Source organism: Anabrus simplex, chromosome 1 (genome assembly GCF_040414725.1).
Source record: "Anabrus simplex isolate iqAnaSimp1 chromosome 1, ASM4041472v1, whole genome shotgun sequence".
Taxonomy (NCBI): Eukaryota; Metazoa; Arthropoda; class Insecta; order Orthoptera; family Tettigoniidae; genus Anabrus; species Anabrus simplex.
Window position 1 is genome coordinate 193469616 of NC_090265.1, and position 24875 is coordinate 193494490.

Sequence of the window (24875 nt, forward strand, 5' to 3'; positions counted from 1 at the left end):
AATCAGAAAAGGCTCTCTCACAGCATGCACATACGTTCAGGAAATTTCCATAAATGAAGGGATGAAAACCATAACGGTGTAAGTAGCATTTTGTTCATTCTGAGAAAAAGGCATTTAAACATCTTAACACTCATATAAAGCATGCTATCTGTAGTTATACCACCCATCACCAGAGCGCAAATATTATCGCTATCACTTGTATCTCTTTGCTGGTGAAAGGATACATCCTCCCGGAGTTACACCCTGCACTTAACTCAATTTTTAAAAAATGTCACTTATACCGTTATGGTTTTTCATCCATTCAAATAATGTAGTGCCAATTGCACTATCTTTGAATAAAAATTCCTTACTAAACCATACTGCTGTATGTATCACAAACTATTTGTAGGAAGTCAACATTCCTAGCCTGGACAGGCAAGCAAAATGACCGACCACATTCAAGTATGTGCAGAAGTGATTGGGCTTTGCATTTGACACAGAGTTCTCACTAATCTGCCAGAACTCTGGGTGGCATTACAGCAAAATTGGGGGAACACACCACAAGAGGACATCTGGGGCTGATCAGGAACATACCCAAAACACATGGATGTTATGATGGTCTAGGGAGACAATACCTCTAATCAGGTAAAAACACTAAAGCAGCAATTAAAATCAATTATTTTGGTAATCATACAATATACCATACTCTACTTCTTTCACTTTAATAAATATACTTTTTTTTGAATCAAAATACATTTAAGTATGAATGTATTCAGAATGTTTTGAAAGTAAAAGTGTTTTGCAAGAAATATTGTTTCACCATCTTAAACAACAGAGTTCTTTTTGTGAAAACACGAAGTTTTCTGCTTTTTTAGGTTGGGGTGGGATATATAAATCGTGAAATGAATTATCTACAGGAAGAGAAAATCATACCGTATATGTTGTGGGGAATTATATTCATTCTAATAGCATTGCTATCTCAACACATCTCATATATGAATAACAATGTTATGCATTGAAAATAACATTCTAAACTTGTACCTTCCACTGTACACTCAATAAACAATATGGTGCCTCATGAGGAAAAGAGTTCTTAACATTTCCTGAACATAAACTTGCAGTCTATTTCAGGTTCAAGACAAGCACTGTTCTACTCTATAGTCTATAGAAATGGGGAACAGTGATGCCTAAACTACATGAAACCAAAATTCATAAGGTACAGATTCAATGGTCTAAAATATCTAATTCATATATACAGTTTGCCAATTTAGTCACAGTTTCTTCACACAATTTTGAAATTCCTACTGATACGATTGTCCAAATCCAGGAGGGGGAGGTCCTAACTGACTTGGATCTTCTGTCAGTGGATTTGCAGGCTTAAAGTGATCTGCAGAAAGCCGTGTAAATAATATACCAACACCTTCAATAAGGGCCAACAGGACACCACCTATGATTGCACTTCCAGCCATAGCTGGAAGACCATTTCTTGCAGCTAAAATTCCACCAGTGGCAGCTCCACTGATAATAGAATTCCAAGGATCTTCTTTTCTACGAAAATGAACAAGTGTACAGTCGATGGTCGAGAACATTCCACCCCAAACTGCAAAATTTCCAGCTATGATGGGAGACCGTTGTTTGATTGCAGCCAAACTTCCCAGTAACCGTCGGTTAATCCCACTTGGCGCATTCCTAAATCCTTTGATACTCTGGAATACTGCTCCACCAATGCAACCCATCGTGAATGCTCCACCGCAGTCGTCGACAATTCTCCAAGGACATGGTTCCCGTGCATATTCCTCCATTATACGAAAAGTAGTTTATAATCTGAAAAAAAATATACACATTATTTAGATTTTCATTAAGAATGTCATACAATGACTATGGTAAACAGTTTAACTTCTATATTGCAAAGCAATGACATAAAAAGAAAACAAATACAAGGGCTTAATCATGATTTAAATCACAATTTGATTTTTTAATGACCATCAAGCATAGTGAACAACAAGAGGAAAGAAAAGTAATTTCTAAATTTTTGAATGCCATTGCATCATCAGCAGGCCCAGAAAGAGCAGTGCATTCACAACTTAAAAAAATAAAAAAGAGACAGAGGAAGCTTTCAGTCCGGTGTCACTAATAAAACAGTTGAACTCACTATAACACGTAATTTGATGGGGAATATAAATGAACAATATGGTAATAAATTTACAACAGAAATCTCTCCTATCATCTGTTGTTAGGTCATCAGCCCAGAGGCTGGTTGGATCCTCCAATAGCACCACTAAAGGCTATGCAGTTATAGGGAAACCTCAAAAACCAATGGCAGAACCCAAATGAGGCGTACTAGGCAGGATGAGGAGCAAGGTAGTTTGTTTCTCCTATCGTACATCATTGAATTCTAAATTGCAATATTTTTGGGTTGTAATTTTACAAAATATTAATTATTATTATTGGATTTGTCACAGCCCTTCAAGATCACAAGTGACGTGTTCAGCGTGCCTCTGTTCTTCCCAACACCTTTTCATTCTATCGCTCCTCCTGTCTCTCTGCTTTCATGATCTGAATCTTGCTCTTGGTGTTCATCCATTTGTGACCTTTCACCACTCTCTTGTAGCTGGACGTACCCTGTACTGTTGTCTGTGGAATTTTTCTATTACGACAATTGTCTTCCCATCCTCCTTCATCCAATTATTTCCAAATTAAGAATGTTGTATTACAGATCTTCTTGGACAACATGTTATCGTCTCTCGCCTTCCTCGTCAGCCTCAAAATTGGTCTTGATGTATGTACCCTAAATTTACCTCTTTTTTTGGGACCCCATATGCCTCTCATGATATTTCTTTCCTCCTTCTCCAACAGTATACAAGCTCTTTTGCCCAGTGTTAGCATCACTGTTGTGAACAATGTGGCATTCCTGATGATCGCTGAATAGTATCGCAATTTGGCGTTCCTTGATAGGATCTTCTTCCCATAAACTGTCTTGGCCATGTATTAAAGTTTCTGTAATAGTTGTGCTCTGTCTGCTGTAGTTTAATGGTTATGGTTCTCACCCAGGTGCTAGAAGTTGTCAACTTTCTCTATTACCTGGCCTACTGTCTTCCAACCAGTTTCTGCATTCAATTCTTATTGTATTGTATCTTCAGGTCAACCTTCGCTGCAATCTTGGTTAGGTTTGCTAGAGCTGTCTTCGCATCCTCTTCATTCTTGTATAATAACGTCATTTTATTTGTGAAGGTCAAGCAGTCCTCTGTGATAATGTGCTTGATCTTGTACCCAATTTTTAAACCTTTAATCCCCATAGCACTGTTAACCGTCTCCAATGTTCCACCACCTTATCCATAACTAGGTTGAAACAGCATTGGTGTAGCCCATCCCAGTGTTAGACAACTGTTCTTATTTCAAAGCTGTCTAACAGCATACTCTGGTACCTGACCCTAGCAGTTGTGGATTACACCATTTCCTTCACAAATTTATGTGTGCTGTAGTATCCAATTCCCTGTTGTGTAGCACAGCCGGTACTGTCTATTGAATCATAGGCTTTTGTTAAGTACACTATTGTGTTTCCCCCTTTTCTGAACCCCATTACACTCCTGAGCCCCAAAACCTGTTTTGCTCAGTCCCTCCCTTTCCTGAAACTGCTCATGTATTCTCTTATGCTCAACTCTAAGTGTTCTACCACCCTGTTCAGCAATAGTCTTGAGAGTATCTTGTATGTGATGTTCAGTAAGGAGATGTCTTATTTTATTTTACAATTTGCTTCAAGTCGTGCTGACACAGATAGGTTTTATGGTGACTATGAAATAGGAAAGGGCTAGAAGTGGGAAGGAAGCAGCCGTAACCTTAACGGAGGTACAGCCCCAGCATTTGCCTGGTGTGAAAATGGGAAATCACGGAAAACCATCTTCAGGGCAGCCGACAGTGGGGTTTGAACCTACTACAGTACCTAACAAAAGTAGATCAACCATGAGGGTGGTCTCAAACTTTTGTTAGGTACTGTATCTCTCAAATGCAAGCTCACAGCTCTGCGACCCTAATCGCACACCCAATTCACATGGAGTAGGGAGATGCCTATTTTATAGTTATTTAGTATGTTTGTCTCATTTCTTGTGCATTTCATATAATAATTTCCTGGTCTTATAATTTTGTTAGTAATCTTTTGGTGAATATTCTGTGCATAGTTTAGACACTTATACATCTAAATATGTCCTTAGAATTGTGATATGATTTTTATTTTATTAGTTATGATTTTTTATTACTTTGATGTAACTGACAAAAATCCTGCACTTTTAATTATGGAAAAATTTATTAACACTAAACCGTCTTGTTTATGTTATTAGTACTTTTTTTTCAGTATTGTGTGGGGTGTAGGATCATATTGACACAAGAAAAAGAGATCTCAAACATGTTCCTGTCGTTTTATAATTTTTTTGTACTTTAAGTGAACATTTAAAAAGTTAATAAATTCTGGCATTTGGTTAAATAACAATAGCGAGATAGCTGATTGAGCCAACTAGACCGAACTTGCATTAGGAGTTAGTTCATGTTCTCCTTAACAGATGGGATGTAACAACAAAACCTGCTACGACCCCGACCTTGAATAGGAAACCAGTTTCTTGATACAAGTGACAAGAGCAGGTAGTGGGTATTTTGCAAACTGTGAAAATTGGGGAAAAAACTGTGTCACAGACATTGAAGTGACAAATAATTGGAATGAAAAGATGCGGAAAGTCACATAGAACAATCTCATTAGATTTGGGTGTAAGTCAGACTTCTGTAACGAACACAATAAAAAAAATTGAAGAGGGAGGTGCAGTGGCTGACAAACTACGCAGTAGCCGACCTCGAGTAACACTGTGCGTGAGGACAGAATCATTTGCAAAGCTTCGAAGATGAACCGGAAGTTGTCTTTATCTTCACTTAAGCGGGAATTTGAAGATTCTACAAATAAGAACGTTTCAGTAATGACCATTTCATGCCACCTAAGGGAAAAAGGACTGAAATCCTACGTTCCACTAAAGAAACCATTGTTGAACAATGCACACAAGATGAACAGAAGAAAATGGTGCAGAATAAAGAAAAATTGGTACATGGAACATTGGGGCAATGTTCTGTTCAGTGATGAATCGCGATTCCAACTGTACCGTTCCAGAAAAGTGCAGGTTCGGAGGACGGCAACGGAGAAATTTCTCCCACAATGCATGGTGCCAGCTGTTCAGGGAGGTGGGGGTTCAGTCATGATCTGGGGTTGCATGTCTGCACAAGGTACCGGAGTATTAAGATTCATCAATGGAACAATGAATTCAGAACAGTACATTGAAACCATGCAAGAAAACATGCTGCCATCCGCCCAGAAACTTCACGGTGGATATTTAGTTTATCAGCAAGATAACGCTCCATGCCACAAATCAGCCACAACAATGGAGTGGTTTGAAAGAAAAGGCATCACATTGTTGGATTGGCCAGCCAGAAGTCCAGACTTAAATCCAATTGAAAACCTCTGGAGCATCATAGGACTTTGTGTAACTGCAAGGAAACCAAGGAGTGTCCAGGAACTTCGTGAGAAGATTTCCGAGGTTTGGAACGAAATTACGCCCCAGGAATGCCTAAAATTAATCCAGAGCATGCGAAAACGTGTGAAAATGTGTTTGAAAAATAAAGGAGGTCCTATTGATTATTAAGACGAAAATTAGTGTATAATAAGAATGATTTTTTAAATTTAAATTTTTGTTACCAGATGACTTGAAAATTCTAACCCAAAATTCAAAATTTTTGGTAAAAGTGTTCTTCAACCTCAAATACATGTTGAAAATTATAAGGAGCATTAAACTGTAGCGTTATATGTAGAATAAAAGTAATTTTCAATGAGTAATTGAATAAAAAAATTAATTTGTTTAAAACATGATTTCATAATTTTTAGTCCATTTACATGGTTCAAGGAAAAGTAAAACAATGTGGTCACTAACCTTAAATATCTAAAAAAAACTTTCAGTAGCATTAGACGATAGTGCTAGACATACTATGAAAGCTATTTTATTTTAAAAATAGTCCTATTACTTTGTTGCTTTAAAAAAAGTAGATCAACCATGAGGGTGGTCTCAAACTTTTGTTAGGTACTGTATCTCTCAAATGCAAGCTCACAGCTCTGCGACCCTAACCGCACACCCAATTCACATGGAGTAGGGAGATGCCTATTTTATAGTTATTTAGTATGTTTGTCTCATTTCTTGTGCATTTGTATGATTCTTTCCAGGCAATAGGTATCTTCCTGTTTATTCTATACATCGTAAAACAGAGTATCAGTAGTGATGACGTGAATGCTTTGGTATTTGCAGATGATGTGGTGATTTGGGGAAAGGAAGAAAAGGAAGGAACTTTATAACAGCAGCATCCTTCCATCCTCACAAACACAGCCGAGCCAACAATAAACTTGATCGTGTGAACGAGACCGTTATTTTGAGAAGGCCAGGCCATTTGAGAGGACAACCACCTTCTAAGCACCATTGGAACTTCATTGACAGTTTCCACTAGGTCACTTACAGTTTGCCATGTATCTCAATTTTATGTCGCGGCCCTTCTGATCTTTTATAATAAGGCAAACCAACCAGCCAACATTATGAAACAATAATCAAGAATGGGACTGCTAGATTGAGAAGACATTCAGAATGCTGCTGTTCTAATGTTTTAAATTTCATCGGCGTTTTTCCATCACTTGTCACAGGCATTTCGCCTACACATTATCTCAGGCTTGGTTTCTCAAACCTTTCTACTCCTGCTCCTCTCCTAGCCATTCGATGTGAAAGTGTTTCCACAAAGATAGACTTTTGGCCTGAATTTTGGACACAGTGATTTCATCCAGTTTTGAATTGTTATAAAACCAATATTTTGCAAACTAGGAGGTCTGCAACCTCACTATGTGCACTTATTGTTCATTTTCATCTGTATAATTTGTTTTCATTTCTTTTCTTCTTAGGTTAACACAGTTTTAAGTTTCGATTATGTTTTGTATTAACCCGTTTTCACTGTATTTTATCGCAGTGAGATTTCCCCCCCCCCCCCACATGATGTAAATATTGTACATTGTTGCCAATTTTGTTTCTGTCATGTCTCTCTTTTGTTTTTTCATTTGTTCCTTCATTATGTTTTCTGGCATTTTTTAGCTTGTATTATGTAAATTATTTCAACCCCTCCAAGCTGAATTTAAATGAATTACTCCATCTAATGATGGAATATATGATGTATTGAATAGGAGGATAAACTCAATTTTTTACCTTTGTAAAGTTAGAAGATGTTGGAATAGCAATATCTGGTCCATGTGGCACAGGCCTTACAGCTGAATGTTTGGGTATATAATGGCCAACTTGTTTTTCTTATTGAAGCCAGATATTTTAGAAGGGAAAAAATAACAGTCATTATAATGCTTTTATTGCTCATACCATACCACTGGAACTCCAAATGGAAGAGATGAACTAACTCTGTTGTTCCAATGTCTTAAATTTCGATGTACGCCATCTTGTCTGAGTGAAAAAACCAACTGGGTGAGTTGGCCGTAGAGCTGTGAGCTTGCATCCGGGAGATATTGGGTTTGAACCCCACTGTCGGCAATATATTTTGTCTCTGTATACTGTCGTAAGACTTCTCAATAACCAGGAAAATAAATTAAGGGTTGTATTCAAGAACAAAACTGAGACAAAGTCAACTTTGTATACACCAAAGTAACCATTTTCCCATTCATAGTGGAAACTTTGCGTTAAGTAGACTTTGGCTGAGACTTTGCTTCAAGGTCTCCGATGGTCCATACCTTGACTTCACAAAGTCGCCTGTAGAAGATAATACAATAGCGGACATTCTAAATATAATCCAGTTTGTGGAAGATTTTGAATATGTGACGGTCTCCAAGAAACCATACCTTAAGTCACATGACAACATTTTATGCTATGAAGGAAAAAAAAGCAGGAAATGTGAGAGAGAAGTATTTATTTTTAGATTTGAAAACCATCTGTTATCCTGATCCTTGAACTACGTGATGAAAGGTGTGATAGTGGTGTAACCATATGGAAGGCTTGAAAATAACCTTAGGAACTAGCTGTGCAGTCTATAGACATGATATAGGCTTTTGGGCTTATGCCGTGTCAAGAAAATAAGGCTTCGGATCCCACTGGTGTCCAGTTGGCCATTTTTGTTCTGTACCTAACATCTCTTCAACACGTACTGAGTGTACGTAACACGACCTAATAGGTTGAAAGTCTATTTCGATCAAAATTCTTTACGTTTCGCAGAGAATTTTGCTCTGCGTCATCAGAAGAAAATCTAGAATGTCTACGAGAAAGGCTTCTAAAACAATGAGGTTTGAATGTAGAGGTTACTCAAATGTGGAAATGGTACGTTCATTCATCACCAGATGGCTCCCCGGATGTAGTACAGCACTAGCGTTGAAGCGGAAGCTGACGGAACCATAAGAATCAGACTGAGAGGGTCACATAACATAACAGGTGTACGCACATATGAAGGTATGACATTGACACAAGCCTGGAAGGAAACATCTGGCGATGTCAATGGCCAAGCGTCAGCAGAATAATTGGAAGGGTATCTGTACTGATTGCCAGGAGAAGGCCTCTATTTGTCAGTTTGTCATGTTTTCGCAAACTGAAAATCTTTTTCATTTCTTCAATGGTTGATAAAAATAAAAATTAAGATATGCTAGGCCTGATCAGAAAAAACTAAAAGTGCATGACGGAAGCTTCTCTTCTTTTGTTTTCTATTATTATTATTATTATTACAGGCATTATCATTGCCAACCTCAAATACAGTTAATAAAATCTCGACTTTGCAAACTGTACTTAACCCAAAGTTGACTCTGGAGAAAGTAGCGTCTATGAAACAGACTTAGAGCAAAATTAGACTTTCCTATCAAAGTTATCATCATAGGCTGTTATGCCATTCGGCAGGTCCAATCATGGCTGTGACCTCCAGGTTTCTCGAACTTGTGCGCTTTCTTCTTTCCAAATGGTATTTAGGACTCTAAACAACCACTGCAATCCTCGCATTCCAGCAGTCTTGATCATGTGAGCGCTTACCTAATCTATACCTGTTGCCTTGGCATTTTCTGCTTTCATCCACATTATATTTTCTTTTGGCATGGTCTCCTGTTGTTTGATATTTAAATTTTCACTATTACATAATTTTTGAAAATAATGTCCCATCTCATCTCTTAGTCCTTCCAAGTGATGTTTCCATATTATTTCTCAAGGGCCTTTATGTCTTCATAATTTATTTTCTTGCTTCTCAACACTTGATATAACAGCTTCTTCTTGTTCTTGCTGTCCTTTTCTAGTTTCTGTGGAAATTCAGTCCAGGTTTTCTCCTTTACATTAGAGATGATACTTTTCACTTTAAGTTTCAGGTCCCGGTATAACTGACTGAGTTGTTTAACTTCTCTTCATTCCTTGCCACACCTTTCTGACATTCTCTTAGTTTCCTCACTTCATTCCTCTGCTTTATTGTTGTTCAGACAGTTTCATTCCACCACGGGGTTTCTTTCTCTCTTACGCCCGTATTCATCAGTGTGAGTAAAAGTTTTTATCCTAGTTTAAAGCTACATAAACCGAGATAACAGTTAAGTTTGTATTCACCAACCACATTATCTCGGATAACGGGTATTATCTCTGTTTAAAATGGGAAATCTAAGATAATAGCCTTCCAAGGTGACAGCTTGTAGACGGTGAGAATATTTAATTGAAAGATAAAATCACAGCGACGAGTAATATGATCAAAATTATGCAATTAATAAACGTCCTAGATGGATAAAAGAACGTGCAACATATTTCCAGGACTACGACGACTCTGATTTTAAGACGCATAACCTGGAATTCCCAACCCATAAACTAGGTGCAACTAAGATGAATTCTCGATTATAGCTTATATCTTGCCATTGATGCTTTCACGGCCTGTACTTATAGACATGATACAGGCTTTTGGATTTATGCCGTGTCAAGAAAATAAGGTGAAATTCTTTACGTTTTGCAGAGAACTATGTTCTGCGCCATCAGAAGAAAATCTCGACGGTCCTCGAGAAAGGCTTCTAAAACAATGAGCTTTGCATTTAGATGTTACCCAATAGAAGTGGAAAAGGTACGTTCATTCGTCACCAGATGGCTCATCGGATGCGGTACAGCGCTAGCGTTCATAGCGGAAGCTGACGGAACCATCAGAATCAGTCTGAGAGGTCACATAACATAACAGGCGTACGCACATATGAAGGTATGACATTGACACAAGTCTGGAATGAAACATTTGGCGATGAGGAACGTACAAATTTGGAAAACACCGAAACGAAATAACAATAGTGAAGGGACAGGGAGGGGAACTACCTACGTAAGTTCTTAATGGCTGGCAACCAGGTATTACTTAATTGATAGCCATTGTCTCTGTTGAAATTGTTAGGATTTCTACGTATTTCCACAGCTTCCCGTATAATCCTGGACCTGTAGTGTCTTGTGCAAGTAAGAACTCGAGCATCTTGGAACATGACATCATGATCCGACGATAGAGCGTGCTCAGCTATTGCTGATTTATCTGGCTGGTTGAGACGAATATTACATTCATGTTCCTTGATATGAGTACCAATGGACCGGCATGTTTGACCAATGCATACCTTACCTCAAGTACAGGGAATTTCGTATACCCCAGGATGTACAAGTGGGGACAATCTGTCCTTGGTTTTACCCAGACTGTGAAAAATTTTAGTGACGGTGTCAAACACAGTTTTTATATTGTGTTTGCAGAGGACCTTGGCAATTCGATCTGTGGTGTTATGAATGTAAAATAGGTAGGCAGTTCCCTTCACTTCTTCCTTCTGTGAGCTTTGCTGGGTCGTTTCTCTGGGATGCAGGGCTCTATGAATCTGCAAAAACGCTGTAGCCATTACACTTGAACGTGACTTTGAGTGTATCCATCTCCACCTGGATGTTTGATGGCTCACAAATTCGTCTCGCCCTGTTGGTGAGTGTCATGAGAATGCCTTGTTTTTGTGCTGGATGGTGGTGAGAATCTGCATGAAGATAGCGATTTGTGTGGGTAGGCTTATGATAGACGTATGTCCCAAGGAGCCGTTCGGTTTCTTTCTTACTAGAACATCCAAGAAAGGAAGGCATCCGTCCGACTCCATCTCCATAGTGAATTTAATTGAAGGATGTTGCCTATTTAGGTGGTTTCAAAATAGATCAAGTTTCTCAGGACCTTCTGTCCAGACCACAAATGTATCATCAACAAACCTCCACCATATCATAGGTTTGAAGGACGCCGAAGCAAAGGCCTCCTATTCAAAATGCTCCATAAAGAAATAAGCCACTACGGATGAAAGTGGACTTCGCATAGCTGCTTGTCTGTTCATAAAAATTCCTACCCCACAAGAATTAGCTGGAAGTTATGCAGTGGTAAAATAGCTTAGTAATGTCCTCAGAGAACAGGTGAGACATGACCGAGTCAATCGGCACTATAGTTAACAAGGACTCCACATCGAAACTCAACAAATATGCATTAGGTTGAAGGATTATGGTTGACAGCTTGTTGACGAAATACCAAGAGTCCCTGACATATGATTCAGTATGCCCTATGTGTATCTGAAGCAATCTGCTAAGGTATTTAGCCAGAGCATACGTAGGAGAACCTGTTGCACTAACAAAAGGTCTAAGGGGAACATCTTTTTTATGGATCTTAGGAAGTTCATATAATCTAGGTGGCACAGCGTCCCCCGTGTACAAATGCTTAGCCTCCTATAGCAGTAATGCAATCGCAAGACAACCACAATTCCTGCGAGAGAGTGTTGCTTAACAGCAGGTGTAAACGAAACAACTCTTGGGAGACTGAGTCCAGTTCCTTACGAGTGTAATGCACTCTCTCGATCACAAGAGCCTTGCTAGCATGTTGATATAATCTCCTGGCGTTTGGAGTATTCGTCTCAACCAGCCAGACAAATCAGCAATAGCTGAGCACGCTCTGTCGTTGGGTCATGATGCCATGTTCCAAGATGCTCGAGCTCTTACTCATACAAGACACTACAGGTCCAGGATTATACGGGAAGCTGTGGAAGTATGTAGAAATACCAACAATTTCAACAGGGACACTGGCTATCAATTAAGTAATACCTGGTTGCCAGCCATAAAGGTTTTACATAGGTAGTTCCCTTCCCTGTCCCTTCACTATTGTTATTTCATTTCGGTGTTTTCCAAATTCGTACGCTTCTCATCACCAGATGTTTCATTCCAGACTTGTGTCAATGTCATACCTTCATATGTGTGTATGCCTGTTATGTTATGTGACCCTCTTAGACTGATTCTGATGGTTCCGTCAGCTTCCGCCTCAAACACTAGCACTGTACCGCGTCCGAGGAGCCATCTGGTGACGAATGAATGTACCATTTCTACTTCTACTGGGTAACGTCTGAATTCGAAGCTCATTGTAAGAAGCCTTTCTCGAGGACAGTAGAGATTTCTTCTGATGATGCAGAGCATAGTTCTCTGCAAAACGTAAAGAATTTCACCTTATTTTCTTGACACGGCATAAGCCCAAATGCTTATATCAAGCTTGTATCTTGTACGGTACATGACTGGGTGACTTTAATGAACAATTAACGAATACTGCCTTATGTTTTGAGTGATTTACAATGTGCAGACTATAATTTTTCTTCTTATTCCCCTTGTTAATGCTTCTGCCACCAAGTTCAATAAAAATTGAGTCTATTGGAAAGTCATATTAGGCCTCTTTCTTAGTTTCTGCTGAGTAGTGGGCATAATTTATGCAAATGATTTGCAAACCCTGAATGGAATCAAAAACTTGTTTACATTTCGATAGTGGCGGCAGCATGTAGTAATTTGTTTTCTGTACGTCGGTATGAAAAATGTGTGGTTCAAACTCAGATTGAAACGAAAACTTAGTTTTGGTAAGCCGAGAAAATAAATTCTGTGGTGAATACAGAAGGGAGCATTGTCTGAGATGATGACATTATCAGAGTTTTGGAAATCTAAGATAACAGTAAAAGTAACTGACGTTGGTTTATATGGGCCTTTTTTTTAAAAAGTGCTATTTGTTGGGGGTGTCGACCCATGTGGATCTTTTGCCCCTACTGGCACCATATTGTATGAACCTGCGTGTAATTGGAATGGCGGTAGTGTGGAATGTTGTGTGTGAGGAAAGGAAGATTAAGGACATCACAAATACCCAGTCCCCAGGCCAGGGATATTAATCATTACAATTAAAAGCCCCTGACCTGGCCAGGAATAGAACCCGGGGCCGCCGCGTGACAGGCAGACACATTGCCCTCTACATCGTGGGGCCAGATTTATATGGGCCTTACTCTACTACTTGTTTTGCCAACGATATTGATCCTGACCTAACACACCTACATTGCAGTGAAATATTTAAGCAACTGGATTGTACCCTTTGAAAATATGAAAGATTTTAGTTAGGTTACACTTCAAGGGATACCCTGCTGGAAGGAAACAAAAAAATACCTACGTTTTCATGCAAAAAGCTGCGCCTTCATTGACATAAGCAGTATGTAAAATCACAAATGTTGGTTAGAAAGAATTCCACCTTAATGACAATAATGGGCCAAATTCAAATAAACTTATTCCTAAACTGGCCGAATTTCTTCTATCTTTACCTGGAGCCAATGCCCCAACTGAATGAGCGTTTTCGCTTATGAATAGTTCATGGACAAATGACAAAATTCCTCTTAAATCAATTTTAATAAGATCAACATTGATCACATGTGTTGATTGTGGTATAAAATGTTATGTAATAAAAACGATGTCCTAAGCAGTGGCGGCCGGTAGACTGTTAGCTCAGGGAGGGGTACTTTTTCACACCTCTTTCTTGACAAATTTGACAGAAAAGAGAAGAGCAAATCGAGATCTTAAGGCTGCCCTTATCAGCTGATTTTGCCATTTGGATATACAGTTATGATGACATTTAAATAATACCACCACTGAGGATCTGATGTGAAAATAACGTATATATGGAATTAGTCAAGCTTTATTTGTCGAACTAGATTAAGTGGAGGTAAACAAGTCTCCTGGAAAAGTAATAGCTCAGAGCTATGATGGTTCGAACATGATAAGCGGATAACACACAGTTGTACAGGTGAGAAGGAAAGCCGTGTACAAAAATGTGCATGTTGTTTATTGTTACGCCCATCAAACTGGATTATCGAGCACTGTGCAACCCAACAAGCAACTGAAAGGTTTTTAAAACAGCAATATAGAAGGATTTTACACCTTTTTCTCCAAATCTTCCAAACGGACAGCCGTACTAACGAGATCGTTTAGAAACAAGTCCCGAAAATTTCTGCAACTAGATGGAATTTTAGGACAGGATGCGTAAGAACTGCTTTTTGTCTCCAAAAATGAACTAGGTAAAGATTTTGGATGACTGTAATGGTTATTCTGGTTGTCTCAGAGAAATCTCGTCACGTATCAGCTGAAAGTGCGCGGAATAGATTGTTCTGTATAGTTCTAGATAGTCCCAGGAAAACATGACTGTTAACTTTTTTCAATGTGCCCCTTTAAAGTAGAGTCTAGCTCGACCATTACATTAGCCAACCCACGAAAAATTCCAGGATTATCGGATGAATTGGTTTCACTGTATCCTCACAGTGCGAACTCAGATTTTCTATCAAACTTGATGCAGTCGATCAGTTTACTGAGTATGTAATGGTTTTCGACATGTCCTCATTGAAGTGTTTAATTTTCAACCTATACGCACTATCTAACTGGCACCTGATGTCTCCCTTACCAAGCATCACAAACTGAACAGTATTGTTTATATGCTTTTCACTATGTTTTTCAACTCATTCAAGAGTTTTAGGTCTGTAACACCAGTTAATGTCCTCACGAGATCACGAGAATTCATAGCCAAACCTGTGTAGCAGAAGAAGGCATTTCTTATCTCACATCCACACAACCAGTCTGCATGCTTGTACGATGTGCGATTTACTTTTACAAGGATTCCGAACCTGTGTAGTATTTTAATCAGGTTTCGGAGGTCCTAGCCTTTTCAGTTCTAATCTACTGTCAAAAGAAAGACGTCCGCTCTTGAAAACAGCATCCACAGAATTCATTTTCAAAAGCAGGAATAATTAATTACCCTAAGATGTAAGCATTGTTAGAATAAGTATGAGAATTAAAAAGAAACGCGGGATGCAAGCCACAAGCCTGTGTTACTTCACCATCGCAATCTGAATCGACATTTCTGGTTTATCATTCGTTATTATTTTTTGTCTTCAAATATAATTAAAAATAGGGCAAACAAGCTCATGCATTATTATTTAATGTCATTATATGCAGTCATGGCTGGCGCACGCTTGTAGAGGGGTTTGTGAAGATGCCTTTACTCCTACGGACTCTGCCGAGTTTGAAGCCTCTTCCCGCACCCTTCGTCCCTCTAAAACTGTCCATCGGCTTACTTCCCCCTTAGATCTCTCCCCCCTCACCACCACTATATCCCGTTATATCCTCGGATGGAAGCTCGAGCCAGCGAACTGAGCACTATAAGTCACTCGCCTAATTCTGATATTGCCTAACAGTCTTGCTTATCGATGAAAATTTACAGTTTTATGATGAAATGTGATTTTCTTAGCGTTATTCTAGTCCAGTTTTTGACATCAAATATCGAGAGAAATAAAAAGAACTCACTTGGTTCTTTAGGGAGGACACCGCCTGGCCACTACTGGTCCAAAGGAATACTCATTCAGAAAATACCAATAACCAAAGTCAAAGAATAGTACCTCAATAAGTAAGTTACCTTACGAGTATGAACTTTCACAGGTAGAATACTCTTCACTCAGCACTCATAGCAGTCCTCTTCACTCGTTATTTAGAGGTGCACATACTGGGTGGGGGACCCTTGGTCTTCCTTGATTAATGAGGAAAAAATTTCCATTCACTTACGGTTGTACAGCATTCACAAGAGTATTGTATTCTTCAAATTTAGGCTTTCGTTGTATGCAAATACTTGTAGGTTTATTTATTTTTGCTAGTGGTTAAATGTCGCACTAAAACACTGAAGGCTTTTGGCAACGTAAGGGTGGGAAGGAAGTGGTCATGGCCTTAATTAAGGCACAACATCATATGCCTGATGTGAAAATGGGAAACCAATGAAAACAATGTCAGGGTTGCCGACGGTGGGATTCAAACATACAATCCTGAATGGTAGCTCGCAACTATTGCATGTAATATAAATCATATTTAGCCTGTAGTATCAACTTTGAGCAGTTTTATGATTTTACCAACAAAAAGCTCACCTTTCTAATATTTAAAAAGTTTATTATTTAAAATAAAGTTAAAGGAACATGTTTCGTCCCTCTTGGGGACCTTTTCTTGATAAAATCATGAAAGCTCATAGCTACACGACCCTAACCACAAGGCCAACTTCCTTGGTATTTGTACTTTTTGTATACATTAGCTGTAGTGATAATGAACTTCTGGAAACAAACAAACTGTTGTGACATTATGCTCTATTAAAATAATGATTTAACCTCCTCCTCTTTGGGACTTACAAACCAATGCACGGTAGGGGAGGAAGAATTATTCCACATATCACAACAGACATGAGAAACAGATGGACTCTCCTGGTGAGGGATCATATCGTCCCTGCTCTGGCAAAGCAGTGAAAGTGAAAAAATAGCGAATCTGCATTTAAGGTCTAAATTTCACTATTGGTATATGATCTACCCTCTGGTAAAGTATTGTATCTGTATCTTATTCCATATAGCTGCAATCAACTGTGTTGAATTCACTAATCTGCGTTGTTAGTATTTTCCACTATGCAGAAGTAGCGGATCTGCACTGCTGTTAGTTTGCCGTAGTCACCAAAGTTGAGGTTTGGAACATTCACTGCGGCAAACTAACGAAAGTGCCAGGTGTGCTGTGCAACAATATGCTGCTTCCCGCGTTTTATTTCTGCATGCGTGAGGATTGCTACAAAGTTTAAGTTATATACAATTATATACAGTTTATTTAGAATTAAAAGCGTTTGTGTTTCACATAGTAGAATGTTTGATTACTAGTTCCAGACTTAACATTGCTGCTTTGTTCACTTGAATTTAGCAAGCCCTCACCAGAGTATAGATTAGGACAGTGATCCTTTGTAGCAGCACTGTGGACTTGGTAGGAGACTAAAACCACCTACTACTTCCTGCCGCCACCCTCAACGAGACAGTCTGTAACACGGAGCGGTGACAGACAGTTGCGTGATGAAAGATAGACATTCCACACATGGATAGGTTCTCAAACAAGAGGGAACAAACACTTCTACAACTTGCTTTATGTGAAAATCCATCAAATACCTTCTGCAGTAGTAACGCATCAAATGATTACGTTCAGCCACCAGAAAGTAGCCGATGTCCAAGTTCTGGCAAGTTTCTATAATTATATTTGTTTATTTAATTTCTTAGCTCTGTTACAAAGATCCAACTTCCAAAACAATGTATTTCTATCCTACATCAGATGCTGTCAGAAACTGTAAAATTAAAAATGCATGTATATAAATATTTCAGGAGCATGGAAGTTACAACAATGAGCATCTGGTGACGGATATACCTCGTAGAACAAATAATGAGAATTATGAAGGTGACAAACTTTTACCTCTATTTGGAGATGACTCAGATAAGGATCCCTATGCTGGCCAGGCGTCAGACTTTCACGGAAATAAATCTGCATATACAGACTCGCATGCACACAATGTGGCGCCTCATACATTGGTCAAACAGGCCGAAGCTTTCAAACTAGGTACTTGGAACATTTTAATGCCATCAAACACAACAAATTTTCAGCTATGAGTTCCCATATGAAAGAAACAGGACATCATTTCACAACTATAAATCAAGACCTCACATTATTAAAAAAGTATGCAAAGGAAAATTGATGAATGAATTAGAAAACATCTATATATTTTTAGACCAATACTATAACAAAAATCTAAACATCAATGATAATAGCTGAAGTAAAAAACCCATTATATGAAATATTACTAAAATTACTGCAATCACTAAATTTAAATAAATACAACATTCTAAATAACCTTAAATTATCATCTTCCAGGACCCACCACTACCAATAACACATAAACTTAACGCCCCGCCTAATCCCCCACCTCCACCACATTCACCTCCCATAATCTCACACCGTTATAACACCAGAAGCACAAGTATCAGGTATCAAACTACTGATTAACACTATAGGAGTAAATTTTTTTTTTTAATCTCTCCTTTAATTTCATAAACTTAATACATAATTCTCCTCTTATTGCAGACTTCAAACCACCTTTCCTATTTCAACTCTCTCTACAAAAAACCACAGTCACACCTCTCAGAAAATATTAACACAGCTACTTACCATCGAGCACTCTTCCTCACTCGTACATGCTTTGAAAGGACTAGACTTATCTCTTCACACGAGATCGGCAACAAACTAGCAACTTTAAATGTTATTTTAAACCCCATTTGGAATAATCAGAAGATCTTTCCTTCATCATTATTCTAAGGTTCAAGCTGTTTAAGCTCTAGTTTGAATTCTTACACCCTCAATCCTTTACAGAATGCCTTTTAGTAGAATTGACTGTGTTCCCATAGAACTATACTGTTGTGGCTACTTATAAACACTACTACTTGCCATCAAGCACCCTTCCTCTTTTATACATGCTTTAAGAAGATTACAGAATTATACATATATATATTTTTTTAACCCCACTTGGAATGATAAAAAAATCTTTTCTTTGTCAAACTATTAAAGCTATAATTTGATTTCTTACACCCTCAACCCTTTAGTGGAATCGACTGAGTTCTTGCAGAACTTTATTATTAGGGCAGCTTACTGTCAGGCTTTTCCCTTGCACCTGCAACGTAGTTTGAGAGGGCGGAAGAATTATCTCCTCACAAAGAATTGACTACAAGCTGGCTCTAATATTTATTTGAACCCCACTTGAAGCATTCGGTAGTGTTTCTCTTTGTTTTCGTTCTGAGAATTGAACTCATTTCTCGCTGCCCGCCGCGGCCAATAGCATATAAACTTAGCACCCCGCTTAGACCCTCTCCTCCTTTAATCTCACATCGTTGTAACACCAGTAGCACAAGTATCAGTCATTTCAACGCTACCATAGCAACTATTTAACACTATTACAATCGAAAATAAATGAAATTACACACAATGTTTTTTCTCCAACTCAACTTTACGTTAATCAATTTAACATAATTAAAGAGGCAAGTGAATTTTCACACATCGATTTTTTCTTTGAACTCTCCTTTCCTCCAAAATCATTCCTTAATACGTAAATCTCCCATTGTTACAGACTTCAAACCAAATTTCCCTTTCGACTCTATACAAGATATTTAACACAGCTGCTTACCACTGAGCACTCTTCTTCACTCATGCTTTAAGAAGACTACAGATTTATCTCTTCACACGAGATTTACAACAATCTATCCACTTTATATGTTATTATAAACCCCACTTAAAGTATCAAGCATTTCCCTCGCCCCTACAGCATAATTTGAGTGAGCGACAGAAACGTCTCATTACTAGCTTTAAAATGTATTCAAACTCCACTTGAAGTAATGAGCAACATCCTTCATCATTATTCTGACGTTTAAACTGTTTAGGATACAAACTTTTCTCTGACGCCCTCAACCAACATAGGGCGCCGATTTCCAAGATTCAACGTAGCAATTTGCGTTCTTATACAACTACCAATATGCAACTTGTTACCACATTTTTAGACAAGGACATTCAAGAAAGTGTATAAATTACGTCTATTTGTTTGTAAGACTTTATTAAGACTTTATTTTTAAGAATATCTTAACTATTTCCTACATCATCCTCGCATTCATTTGTAATAAAAAAAAATAAAAAAAATTAAGAACAATCAGGATCCTGATTTTTTATCTTTCAGATTGAGATTTAGGCTGAAGATGCCCTATTTAAGGGCGAAACATGTCCCTATAATTTTTAAAATCACTTTATGTATTGAATAGGTGGAATAAATAAACATTAATATTTCTTTGACTTTAATGAATCTGCAACCGCAATGTCCTTACTAGTCAGTCCTATGCCGTTTTTTATTGTAGGCAAGTAGGCCTAGATATATTGTTTCTCTTAATGAAATAAATGGGTAACCTTCCCGTTTTAAGAAACCATTTTATAAATTGTGTTTTTCCAATTTATTTATGCTTTATTAATATGCATGTATATAAAATATTAAAGCCAATTTCTATTCATTTCTGGCCACTTGAGCCACTCTAGTGAAAATTACTGTTACACGCACAACCAAATTTAACTGACTTTTTGGTTTGATTTTTGTGTGTCTTGGTATTACCCATATTTTCTATTGTTAGGTAATGACAAAGAACCTGTCTGTACTGAAAATATTTTCATTGCTCAAAGTCATGGGATTTCACCTCATCCAGTACCCACAATGACTGTGGAGAGGAGACCGATCCTACCTCTGGCACAGCTCTATTCAGAGAAAGTTCTCAACAGTCACCACTGAAGAAACCTAAAGGCTCGCTCCCACCTAGTAGAATCGAATCGAACAGCCGAAATTTCCCCTTGACCGCTCACATCTAGCGGAACAGAATCGAACGGGATTCTACGGGAAACTTCAGGCTTGCAATGGACAGTCTGATAGAAGGTGTGAGGAGGCAGAAAATTACGAGAGATCGGAGAAGTTTCTAGGTGCATGAAATTAACGAGAGCCGAAAGAAGAGTATTCAAACTTATTTGAATGTTTATTGCGCGATGAAGCTAAGTCTCTACGGTAGGCCTACTTCACAGTTACTCTATTGCAATTTCAACAACTATTTCAGATAGTAGGATTTAACAGAAGAAATCCAATTTGCAGGAGGAAATGCTACCTCAGATGCAATGGGAGTCCGTGATCATTTTTAAAACAACTTTAATGCAGCAGATTGTGTCCTGTGGCAGGATGAAATCATTAATCGAGGTAGCCTCAACATTATTTTTTTACAATTTGCTTTACGTCGCACCAACACAGATAGGTCTTATGGCGACGATAGGATAGGGAAGGGCTAGGACCGTGGCGTTAATTCAAGTACAGGCCGAGCATTTGCCTGGTGTGAAAAATGGGGAAACCACGGAAAACCATCTTCAGGGCTACCGACAGTAGGTTTCGAACCCACTATCTCCCGAATTAAAACTCACATCTACGCGACCCGACTATCTACGAAGTTGCACGAATCTTGATAATTCTGTTCGATTCCACTCCGCTAGTCGAAAAATATTCTTGGCAGAGAATCCTGTTCCGTTCGGTTCGATTCGACTCGTGGCGATCGCCATCTCTATCTCCCATTTAAACACATGTTAAAAACAAATTCTGTTCGGTTCGATTCCATTCCATTCCATTCCATTCCACTAGGTGGGAGCGGGCCTTAAGACATCCGATCCAGACAAGTGGAAGAGAAATATTCAAAAGAAAAGTCGTCTCAAGGGAGAAAGTTATGAAACACTGAAAGGAAAACAAGTAGCGCCAAGGCCTACCAAAATTCCGAGGTGTATACACAAAGACAATCATACCTGTTTGAGTAATTTTTCAGAAGAAGAAAGAGAAATAATTTACAAACATTTCCGGATCCTGCCCACACTTTTTGAACAAAGCCAATTTACCATTCGTCATATCACTGACCAGTCAAAAAAAGGGAAACAACTGATGGACCTTCAAGACATCATTTCTCCAAAACTTACACTCTCACCAAGGAAGGAGCGAAAGTTACTGTGTGCCACGAGTTTTTCCTGGATGTTCTAAACATTTCTGAAGGCTTAGTCAGGGGAGTACTATGTAAAGTCAATGAACAAGGAATTTTACTTCCTGAGATGCGAGGGAAACACGAACCAAAGAACAAACTTAAGATGGAAGACGTATCATTCATCAGGGAACACATACTGTCTTTCCCGAATGTAGAATCACACTACTGTCGGAAGAAAAGTGAGTATAGATTTCTAGAACCTAACCTGAACATTACAAAAATGTATGACCTACACAAAGAGAGATGCACTGAATCAGAAAGAAGACGTGCAAAATTTAAAAAGTACAGAAGAATTTTCCGTGAATACAAAATTGCCTTCCATGTTCCTAGGAAGGATCACTGCAAAACTTGTTCAAAATATGATGATAAAAGGAAAACAGCCGAATTAACTGAAGATGAGAAAGAATCATACAAGGAACATGTGGAGAGGAGAGAAGCAGTCTGAAATTTGAAATATATTATTAAAGAGAAATCAAAGAGTGACAAGACAATGTTGGCATTTCAATTTGATTTGCGAGCTGTGCTGAGTACCCCCAAAGCAGCTCAAGGCCCTTTTTTCTATGTATGGAAGCGGGCTGTTTATAATTTAACAGTTTACAATATAGGAGACGCCTCAGTGGAATGTTTAATTTGGGTATGATGTCAGACAGCTGTGGAGGACAGAAAAAGAACAGTAATTTTGTGTGTATATGTATAGAAGCAGTACAATAACGCCCAGAAGTTCAGCAAATTGCTCTTATTTATTTTAATTGGGGCATAGTTTGATGGAATATGACTCCATCCACCAAACATATTCATGTCTGCAAAAAAATTCCCAGTACACACTCCAGAAGGGTGGGTTCAACAGATAAGAAATGCACGCAAAAATCCAGCACCCTACAATGTTTCTGCATTTGTGCAGAACGACTTCATTGATTTCAACCCAAAGAAGGCTAATTTTACAGCTGAGGGAGATAATACTTCTTTGCCTTTCCGACAAACGGTGTGGTTTCATTACACGAAGGATGAACCATCGGTTCAGATAAGACTGGGTATGAAGAAACCAACTTCAAAACATTCACTTTCAAGCGTCGAAAGGGCCGCCCATCAAAGTCTGAAACAGTGAAAACTTACTCTTCAGGAGGAGAAGCGGTGGTATACAATTTCTAATCACTACATTGCATACCAAAAGGCTGGATTCAATTCCAAACCTCTCCGCAGTGTTCATATGGAGCGAGGGCATATGACACTGTTCATGGTGACTCATCCATCAGATAGGGACGTTAAATCTTGAGCAGAACCCTTGGTGTTATTCAACACTAGGCTACGTGCCAACACCGGGTATCACCCTCTCCCTACCTCATTATCATAAACATCCCACATCCAGACACACAGGTTGTCTGTGGGTATCAAATAGAAAGACCTGCACCAGACGAGCTAAACATGTCCTCGGACACTCCTGGCACTAAAAGACAAACTATGAATACTGAATCAAATTAAATGAATGAGAATTTATATGTCAACTTACCAGACATACCCATCTCCTTTCCAAAGCTGTTCCATAAATTTTTCAGCACATACTGGTTGTGATGATTTATGTCATTTATCCCATATTGGTGTACTGTGCCAAACAACTTCAATAAGTTTATCCTTTAAATCATACATGTTTTTACAGAACACATAACCAAACAACAATATAGGCCCTACACTGAATAGGCATTGCAGTGAATAGCACTGAGAGTAGGTGGCCACAGCCTTGAGCCAACCAATCACATAACAGCACTTAAGCACACCACTCAAGAATCAAACCAACCTCATTCTTGAGGGAGGAGTTAAGAGTGATGTGCTGGCACGAAAGGCCATAATTAAAGGTACGGGTCTGTTCTGTACCTGTTCGCTTTCTGCGTGAAGAGGTACGAGTGATGAATGCTGAGTGAGGAATGATCCACTAGGTGTGTTCAAACACATGGTTATATACAAATGTATTATACAAAAATTAGTACCTAGGCATATATATTCTTTTTCTCTATAAATGTCCACTCTTTGCTTGACTGATGTCCTGATTTCATTACTTAAAGTGTAAACGTCGTCCTGAATTTATTATACAGAAACATGATTAACTTTGGAAAACATGAATACAGCCTAAGGGATGACACTTATTCAAGAAAATACTGAAATGGGAATATAGGTGAAGTCCCATAAACACTTTAATAATAGTGATAGAAAATACTTCCTCCTAATCTGTACTGGGGAAACAGACCAAAATTCTCGGACGATTGATGCTAATTCAGTGTGATGAACGATGGATAACAAAGTCTTCAAAACTATAATGCTGAATTCATGTGAATTTTCAAATTAATGGTTTCCTTTCAGCAAAAGGGGATTCGTTTTGGAATTGTAATTATTGATCGCCTTAGTTTGTTTCTTGTTCAGCATAAAGGGGATTCATTCAGACACCATTCGCTCGATGAAGAGGTTACCGGTACCGTATAATTCGTTCAAGTGTTTACATGCGTTCATATGTCATCTATAGTGGACATGCCGGTGGCACCCACCGTTCAAGAGTTTTACTGATATTGATATTTTGCTCGATCCACAAATGGTATAAGTGAAACCTACGCAGCATTAAGTTAACCTGCATCCCCAAATAACTGTAACAAGCAGTAGAGGTTAGGTTTGAAAAGAAAACATTTGAGGGAGTAGTAAAAGAACACTAATAACATATTAGGATGCGGTTAAGAAATGAATACATTTCCCTACCGTGGAGACTATTGCATCATTCAATCGAAACTGAAAAACTGACACTTGCTAAACATCCCACCATGGCGATGTTCCTAAATGAAACAGTAACCGGTAACATGAAGACATGTCTTCACAAGAAAATAGAATTTACTCACATATTCCGTGACACAAAAATGTAATCGAAAAGTGCGATGGAAATATAACTTTCAGGTGGAAATGTGTTGAGTAACAATATAAACTATCTCGATTCCATGCTTGAGACGAAGTGTAAGATCAAGGAGTATCGAGCATGGAGAATTAAGGATAGTAAGGAGTACATTACCGAAAGGAGTCTTGCAATTTGTCGCATGAAATTAAAAAATACATA

The 24875-nt window shown here is 38.5% G+C and overlaps 1 protein-coding gene across 3 annotated transcripts; it reads right to left on the bottom strand.

The window, feature by feature from the left end:
• Positions 1 to 667: 667 nt before the first annotated feature.
• Positions 668 to 24796, bottom strand: LOC136863929 (mitochondrial import inner membrane translocase subunit Tim17-B). Of its 3 annotated transcripts, XM_067140377.2 has the most exons (3): positions 24664 to 24774; positions 17090 to 17191; positions 668 to 1803 (listed from the first exon to the last, which is right to left on the bottom strand). In XM_067140377.2, the coding sequence occupies exon 3, from the start codon at positions 1779 to 1781 to the stop codon at positions 1281 to 1283; it is 501 nt and encodes a 166-aa protein (XP_066996478.1). In that variant the 5' UTR covers positions 1782 to 1803; positions 17090 to 17191; positions 24664 to 24774; the 3' UTR covers positions 668 to 1280. The 3 variants fall into 3 exon arrangements, with proteins under 3 accessions (XP_066996478.1, XP_066996472.1, XP_066996482.1); XM_067140371.2 differs by lacking the exon at positions 17090 to 17191 and having other exon boundaries at positions 24664 to 24796; XM_067140381.2 differs by lacking the exons at positions 17090 to 17191; positions 24664 to 24774 and adding an exon at positions 23295 to 23416.
• Positions 24797 to 24875: the final 79 nt, after the last annotated feature.